We start from the raw sequence: 9,012 nt of genomic DNA on the forward strand, positions 1-9,012 counted from the left end.
ACACTCACTCCTTCTGTCAGTTCCCCTCTCTTTGCATAGCTTTACCTTTATCTTCTTTCCAAACACTAGCTCTTTCCTGATCTTTCTGAAAAAGTTTTGCATAAGAGAAGTAATGGTAGGGCTAGAATAGTGAGAACAGCCATGCCGACACATAACTGGAGCCAGTAAGATTTGTCTCACTTCTATCAGCCACCCCATTGCACCAAGTGCCTATGGCCTTCTCTGCCTTGAGTCATTGCACCAGGTGCCTGTGGCCTTCTCTGCCTTGAGTTGTCCTGTTCAGATCTGAAAAGACAGCAACTCTGGTGCAGTCCATTTTTGGTAGAAACGTAATAGTTCATGTATGACATTCTACTTCTTCTTGAAGTCACATTGAGAACAGTAAAATAGGACCAGTGACACTGATGTTAATAACATTGTATTAAACCTAAGACAACAGTGATATTCTCATTTGACCAAGTAATCAACAAAATAGTTGTCAGATATTTTACATTCTTTTCCTATTAAGTGTTCAAAATTCAGTGGTTTCCCCCCCCCCCCATGTTACAGCATAGATCAGTTTAGACTGATCATGTCTCAAGTTCTCAGGAGCCACATGTAGGCACGATCTACATAAGTGCCACTCTCATAGGTTTTAGTTTTAAACTCTTCCAGGAGTGGGGAGTGGGGCACTGAGATTTTTGAAGGGACATCCCAGCAGCTAGGTAACAGAAATATTTCAGATTCCTCAAATACTTTTTAAAAATGTAGTCTAATGCTGACACTGAGTAAAGAAACCCAGTAGAACTCATTTTTCTCATGTGTCAGGAAAGATGCTAGCCAACTATCAGGGCACATCTCAGTTCCCTGTGGCTTCCTTTACTGCCACCACACACACACACACACACACACACACACACACACACACACACACATACACACGCATACACACACACACACACACACACACAACCAGATTCAGCTAGCTGTTTCAGTTGTCTTTAAGCTCTGCATACTCTTTCAGCTTTGATGTTTCATTCCAGGCAACAACTCCAATCCATTGCTGGTGCCTGCTTCAACTAAGCCACATCCAAGGGGGACGGGTGTAATGGTCAGGTTGCAGTGTGAGGGAGTGATCAGGATGACACACATATGTCTACCACTTCTCACCTGGACTTTAGAGAGAGGGGGTGGGACTAGAGAGAGAGTGAGAGAGAGAGAGCCCCAAAGCAAGCAAACTCTTAGTTCCCACCCCACCCCCACTTGCCAGTAGTCCTATGTTAGTCCTCTGTGCCTGGCCCAGCAGGAACCCTAACAAAGTTGATAACAGACACAGGGAGTCAGTCTGGGCCTCAGGCATAGGCTGAGGAGAAGAATTTCTGTTTGATTTGTAGTCATGTCCAGTGGACACTTAGAAATCCTACAGTTTGGAAATTTTATATCCAAGGTATTAAGAGCCATGTTGGATAAATGTGTTGATTCCTCCAGGAAAAAAAAAAAAAAAAACAGTAGTGGATAGGGCAATGGGCTTGGCTTCAGTAGATGGGTTTCAAGCCCGCTTCTGCTGCTTATGTGACCAAATCACAGACCTGTCACATAAGATCTCTGAGTCTGGGCTTCCTCACTGAAAAACAGCACTATGAAAAATGCCTGCTTTGCCTACCACCCAGCATTACTGCAGTCCAAAAGAGATAAGATAATACTTTAGAACCACAAGCTACTCGATGAGCTGCCGGGTGGTGGTTATCACAGGGCTCTAAATTCGCATGGGCAAGTCTTCTCATTTTGCGTATGTGTGCCTTCTTTTCACAGGTACTTCAAGAAGGACAAGGCAATTTGGTACTTTTCCAGGCAACTATGTAAAGCCTTTGTATCTATAAGAAGACTGAAAACCACAGAGATTATTTTTATTGGAGGATGAAACCCAATTCATGAACTGGTCTCTTTTATTTAAATATTGAGTCAGTAAGAAAGCTAATGCAACGGATAAAGCAACGGGAAAGCAAAAGAGAGGAACAGAGAAGTGTTGGGCCTGTCGAAGCTGACGGTGTATCGGACAGGGTTGACGTGTGCGTTGAACAAAAAGGAATGAGGCAAATCTGTATTTCCTTAGCTGCTTCTGGCGGTCTCTCCAGCCTTCCCCATCCCTCCCTCTTCTTGGTTAATCTGACCTGCCAACCGGTCCAGGAGCCAGAAAGGCCTCTTGCTGTCCAGATTTGGCCAGCTCCTGCTCAAAGAGGTCTTTCAGCCTGAAGCAGCTCTTGCAATGCCAGCCAGCTCCCCACCTGTTCTCCTGCGGCTTCACACGCAGGCTCCCGAAGCTGCTTAGAGGCTGCTGATCCCACAACACTGCAGAAGCTCTGCCAGGCCTTCTGAAGCCACCCACTGAATTACCCAACACCGAGTCCCACACTGGACCTGCTGAGGAACCTAGGGCAATGGAGGTGAAGACTCTGTGCCCTGTGCACTCAGCCCAGGGTATAGGCAGACACATAGGTTTGCCCACAACTGTGAGGTGGCCAGGCAGAGAGATTTCCAAGTGCTTAGGTCAAGAATCTCCATAGTTCTTGCTTATTTGAAGTGCTGGGGATTTGGGGCTGGAGCGATAGCACAGCGGGTGGGGCATTTGCCTTGCACGCAGCCGACCCAGGCTCGATTCCCAGCATCCCATATGGTCCCCTGAGCACTGCCAGGGGTGATTCCTGAGTGCAGAGCTGGGAGTAAACCCTGAGCATTGCCGGGTGTGACCCAAAAAGAAAAAAAAAAATAAAGTGCTGCGGATGGAACTTGGGGACTCACCCAAGCAGGGCAAGTGCTCTACCACTGAGCCACAGTCACAGACCAAGAAGCCCTGTAGTTCTGAAGGTCACTTACACTGGGCAAGTTTCCCGTGTCACTGGCTTTTTCATATGGTCACCCTTAGGCGGCACCATTTTGTATATCAGGACACCATGGCTAACCTGTCTTTTTTGTTGGTTTCTGGCCGGGACAGTTTGAGGTTGATAGGCCTTTTCTCACAGAGAACTAAGGATGAGCAGTGATGCATTTCCCAGACGCAGACAAACACCAGATCCCAGGAACTCCAATGAGCAAGACGGTCTCCTTGCCTTGGAAGAGACTCACTGGGTCTCTGCTTTACTCCCCAAAGAAGCTCAAGGACCTTGAGGAATGGAGTAACTCAGCCTGGGGTAGATTTAGAGAGAAGCTATAGGTGCTGGGGCCCCCCCTCCCCTTAGTGGAAGGTGGCAGTTCTGCCACTTCAGGAAGTTAGCCTTTGGTGGAGCACCCATTCCCAAGGAGGGGGATCTTTTCATATGTGGGCTGTGAACCCACAGCTCCACTCAGCTCAAGGATGTTTGTTGGCTTCTCTGTTCTGACAGAGATCAAGATAGAAATGAGCTGTTCCTGTCCGCTGGGAACTTAAAGGTGATGAGAGAGATAGACTCCAAAATCCCACATCAAGAGAGACTGTGATACGTGCTAAGAAGGGTGTGAGAGAGGAAGAGGTACATTTTCCCTGGAGGAATCCTAGAAAGTACTGCCCTATTTCTGTCTCTGTTAGCTCACTTTTCAACACCTAAGGAAGAACCTTAGCCTGAGGGGTTCTGTGTAGCTGGAAATACTTGGAATTGTTGCCAGAGTCTTCAGACTCACCCTCCCCACAAATAGGAGTAGCAATTCTAGATGGTAGGGTGTGGACAGGAAACCTTGGCTGTATGCCTAGAATGCAGAATTGCCCCCAGAACCATCGTCCCCAAGTGGGGCGTCTTCACAAATGAGCAAAGTTTGGTCTTCGGTGTCTCTGCCTCAGTCTGCCTCAGTGTTTGTGTCTGCTTCCCCTGGTAGGATCCCTCCAGCAACCTCCTCTGCCGCAGATACCCCCCCCCCCACCCCTCCACCCCCCACCCCCCGTGCTCTCTGCCTGTTCTCTCACATCTCGCTCTCGGGAAGAAGCGTACAGGATCGACACAAGGAATGTTACCTATTCCCAGAGACATTCCTGTTTCAATGAGATCAGAACCCGAATCCCCAGGAGAGAGGCTGTGGCTGTGGTTGGGAGAGAAGTACAAAGGGCCGCCTTGATGTTCCTTAGATCAGACTCATTGCTCTGGAGGGACCATTGCCGCCTCCCAGGGCATTGCTTTTGCACCATCTTCCTCTCCCCGGGGAAATCGAGCAGCAAGGCAGCGTGGATGGCCATGCACTGTGCACAGCAGCATTTCACCCCTTCCCAAATGTCATCCTTGAATTGGCTAATGTGATTCCCTGTTTTAGCCGCAAACCACTAACAACATGATCTTCCCTATTTTTTTTTTTTTTTGAGGGGGAGCTTCTTGGTCAGGTCATTTTAAACCCCTCCTAGAATACAGCTAGAAAATAAAACCAATTTGTAAAGCCACATTTGCAAATGACCCCAGCCTCACGCATTTGTATAGCTCCAGAAACCCAGGTATGCCTCACCAATTTGACTGTCTTTAATAAAATTATGTTTAAAAATCGCATCAAACTTTAGCTTCCTCTATATGACAAAACATCAAAGGTTTCCAATTGCTCTTTTGTCTTCAGACATTTAGTATTATAAAATACCTATTTTTATGCTGAAATGTTTGTACAGGTTTATTAATAGCAAGTGCAACTAACTGGCAGCATGCCTTGCAGCACATTTTGATATATTAGCCATGCTTCTGGGTAAAGGCAAGCCTCAAACGACTTAGCTTTTGCAGTCTCTCTGGGGTCAGTAAAAGAAAAATATCATTTGCTTCAGAAGTGGGACTGTAAATATGTATATTTAACTTTGTATAGCCCATGTAACTACTTTGTATAGAAAAAGATAATTTTAAAAATTTGAACTGAAGGGGGTAAAATAAGGAAGTCATGAAGTTTTTTGCATTTTTATTTAAATGAAGGAATTCCAAATAAGTCACCTGCAGATCTGTGGCACAAAAATAATCATCGCAAAGTGTGAAAATACTCATTCTTTCTTATAGAAGAGGTAACTCTTATCTCAGTTATAGTTTATTTTCTCTCTCTCTCTTGTTTTTTTAAGTTTAGTCCTATTTATCTGCAGTGGTTTAAAGGACTATTGCTAAAAGAAGATTACAAAAATTATATCCTGACAGAAAACCATCATTATATATAACCAATTAATTTAAAGTATTTTGCCATTTAATGCTACACCAAGAGCATGTACTCTGCAGACACAGATTTTTTTCCATTCATTTATTTTTCTTTATTGCAGTGAATTGATTTGCTAGACATGTTAATTTACTACATTTGCTGTACATATTATTTAATAAACTTTATTCAGAACTGCGTGGCATAGGCTTGTTCTTACCATTCATTGTCTCCTCCCTTTACCGGGCTCCTCAGCTGGAAGTCGTCACCTCCACTTCTTTTGCTCTCCTCCGTGGTCCGTGCTCAATCCTTTCTGCTCACTTTCTTTCTGCTCCAGCAAGACACCTCTGTTCTCCCTTTCTTTGTCAGCTATAGCTGATGACTCACCGACCTTTTCACCAATTCATTCTAAAGAGCCACTCTTATTCTAATTATAATAATAGTACATCTTTCTTTAAACATGAGAGGGACATCAGAGAAGGTGTATTGTGGATCTTGTTTTGCTCCACAACCTACATATAAAAAAATCACGCAACACTTAGTCTTTCTAAGAAATCTGCTCAGACTTCTCATGCAGTGCTGGTGAAAATGCAGCCTATAGGGACATAGCGGGTAGGGCTTGCACACTGCCAACCTGGGTTCGATTCCCAGCATCCCATATGGTCCCCTGAGCACCGCCAGGAGTAATTCCTGAGTGCAGAGCTGGGAGTAACCTCTATGCATTGCTGGGCGTGACCCAAAAAGAAAAAAAAAAAAAGAAAGAAAAAGAAAAGAAAATGCAGCCTGCCCGTATTGTCCCTCTTGAGCCCAGTGTGTTACCAAGGCAGTGGCTGGAACCCAGGCTCCCCTGGCATTCCAATTCTGTGTCCATCTCATTTGATGTGACTTCCTGCATTCAGGGCAAGGGGTCTGTCCTGTAACAAAATTCCAACCCTCCATGTTCTGTCCCCTGATTCTTGCCACCTCTAGCTTCAAGGCTTCTGCTACGACTTTGGAGTCACTCAGGGGATCATACACATACACAGGGGGTGGCTCTGTAGGGGTTTGACAGCCTCCTTGCTAAGCCCTGTGTCACAGCACTTCCTTCATGCTCTCCATCCCACCCAACAAAACTCATCTTCTGAACATTCTCAAGGTGTTTACAAACACCGACACATCTGCCACCAGAGTCCACAGAACTCTCATCGGAAGTCATGCAGTAACTTCCTCGCTGGCCTCTACTTTCTCCCTTGGCCTCCTTAGTGTTCATAAGAGGAACTAGAGTGATTGTTTTTAAGGCTGGTTCAGTTCTCTGGTGGCTGCCCAGTGGTACCAGAACCTCAAGTCCATGGCCAGAGACATCCTGCCACCCCCTCTCCCCCACCTGACTCTCTTATCCCAGACAAATTTCTCACTTATCCCAGAGGCACAGTCATGACTCAAATCTGGCCCAACATGCTCCCGTGCTCATCCCTGTGTCCCGGAGAGCTGTGTGGTTTTTCCTTTCTTTTAGGTCTTACGTTGCCTTCTTTTACGTGGGGCTAAGGAAGCTTACACCACCTTCTTTGTGATGCTCTGACTATACATAATACACTGTATACACTTTATAGTCTTCCTGGCAAGGGGGTGTGGGGAGAGGCAGATGACAGGGAACCTAGAGACAGTGACAGAGAGGAAAGGCAAGCGCATGATGAGTGTGGTGCAGTAACACTGCATGCCTAAAACATGACTAATAGTACTGCTGAAGTATACCTAATGAAAAGGAAAAGAGACATGCCATTTAAGCTCTCTGAACCTGGGTTTCCTTATCTGGGAGAGGAGATGCCTGACCTGGGTTTCCTTATCTGGGAGAGGAGATGCCTGGACCAAAACAGGATTCTGTTAAGGAGGAAGAGGAAGCAATGTCTGAGGGACAGTGAGGGGGGCAACCGAGGTGCCCACCACAGTGCTCTTCATTTATTCCAGTATCTGCTGTGTACCAGCACTTTCCATGTATTATCTCATTTACTTCTTGTGTTAATCTCAAAAGGCAAGTATTCTTATCTCCATGTGTAGGATAAAAACCTGAGATCCAGGGACCAGAAAGCTAGTACAGAAGGGAAGATGCTACCATGCAGCAGTCATTTCGGCCAATCTGGTTCAATCCTTGCCACCCATCTGCCCACCTGAGCACCACCTGGGGTCTCTCCTGAGCACAGTCATACTGCCTCAAGAGATAGTTGCAAGAAGTCTGCAGATCAGGAGACTTCCAGAGCAGCTTATGTGTATTCAAAGTTTGTAACATCTCCAGGAACCACCCCCATGATCCCCATTTGATGAGCACTTACTATCAGTACTTAAAGATTCAAAACTCAGGACTGGAGCAATAGCACAGCGGGTAGGGCATTTGCCTTGCACATGGCTGACCCAGGTTCGATTTCCAGCATCCCATATGGTCCCCTGAGCACTGCCAGGGGTAATTCCTGAGTGCAGAGCCAGGAGTAACTTTTGTGCATCACTGGGTGTGATCCCAAAAAGCAAAATATATATATATAATAAATTAAAAAAAGATTAACAACTCAACAAGTTTGTGTCCTTTCCCTCTTGGTCTTCTAGAGCCAAGAGAGCAGCTGTGGTGTCACAGAAGAAATCTTCATCTACCCCTGCTGATTTCACATCACCTTATTCTTTTCCATTCATCAACCTCTCTCCAAAGTGTGGTTCAGTCTCTGCCTCTGCTTCCTCACCTGCTTCCACACTGAGCCAAGGAGCCTGACCCCTCTTCTCATCAGTGTTATTGATTGGCTAAACTCAAAGGTCACTGACAATCCTATACTCCCTATTTTCTATACCAGCCATGGACAATGCTTTTTTGGGTCACACCTGGCAATGCTCAGGGGTCACTCCTGGCTCTGCACTCAGGAATTACCCCTGACTGTGCTCAGGGAACCATATGGGATGCTGGGAATCGAACCCGGGTTGGCCGTGTGCAAGGCAAACGCCCTACCCGCTGTACTATCACTCCAGCCCCTATTCCCTTCACTTTAACTATTATCCTTTGGCAAATTACTTTTTTTTATATGTGTTAAGTTAAAGTATAGAATATCACTGAACTAAGAAGTAGGTGGTGGGGTGCAAGACTCAAAGAAGTGGATCTTTTTCACAGGGAGACTAGGTGTCAGTCCCTGGCACCACACAGTCCCTTAAGTATTGCCAGAGTTATCTTCCCTGATTCAACACTGCCATGATGGAAGCCCCTGAGTACCATGGGTGAGGCTAAAGTAACAACAAAGTGAAAGGAAGCACAAAATCACTATCACTGAAACATAATCTCTTCAAATGTACCATATGTAATTTTCTTTTTGCACTTCTTATTTACACTTTTCTTAACAATACTTACTCATCTCCACATCCTTAATGTTTGAATGACATTCTGTGGTATAAGTGTGCCATAGTATATTTAACACTGATGATGTTTCTAATAATTTTCAATTATAGACTATTATGTTCAATTACGAACAAATATACTCATTCTTTGATCAACAACCATTTATATAATCTATCTTGAATGACTAAATTATTTTTCCTAGAGAAATTTCTGTAAGTGAGATTACTAAATCAAAGGTTAAGCTGTCCTTAAGACTTTCAACACCTACCTGTTATAATACAACTGTTGACAAGATCTGTCAGTTCTTTGGAAATTATCTCAGATTTGTCCTTTTTCCTGTGAAGAATTCATTTCCATATATCCTCCTTCAACTGATACCAGTTCATGGAATCTCTTTTATGGTAACATGTTTCCTACTCACTAAATCCACATGGTGTCCTCATCATCTATAGGTTGAAAGTCCACTTGTGAAAATCTGAGCTTTAAGTATACTTGGATTGTTTTCAAAGAACTGAAGCAGGTGGGTGGGACAGATAGTACAGGAAGTAATTTTGCTTGCCTTGCACGCAGTT

General features: G+C 44.9%; 1 protein-coding gene across 50 annotated transcripts in view; it reads left to right on the forward strand.

Moving 5' to 3' along the window:
• SORBS1 (sorbin and SH3 domain containing 1) overlaps window positions 1–5,299 on the forward strand; it is a 242,969-nt gene extending 237,670 nt beyond the window's left edge. For all 50 annotated transcript variants that reach the window (XM_055119308.1, XM_055119309.1, XM_055119317.1 and 47 more), the window contains one exon: window positions 1,792–5,299. In XM_055119308.1, the coding sequence (XP_054975283.1) occupies window positions 1,792–1,859 (68 nt within the window). In that variant the 3' untranslated portion in view covers window positions 1,860–5,299. The remainder of the gene's footprint in view (window positions 1–1,791) is intronic.
• Window positions 5,300–9,012: the final 3,713 nt, after the last annotated feature.

The sequence above is a fragment of the Sorex araneus genome, chromosome 11 (genome assembly GCF_027595985.1).
Source record: "Sorex araneus isolate mSorAra2 chromosome 11, mSorAra2.pri, whole genome shotgun sequence".
Lineage (NCBI taxonomy): Eukaryota > Metazoa > Chordata > Mammalia > Eulipotyphla > Soricidae > Sorex > Sorex araneus.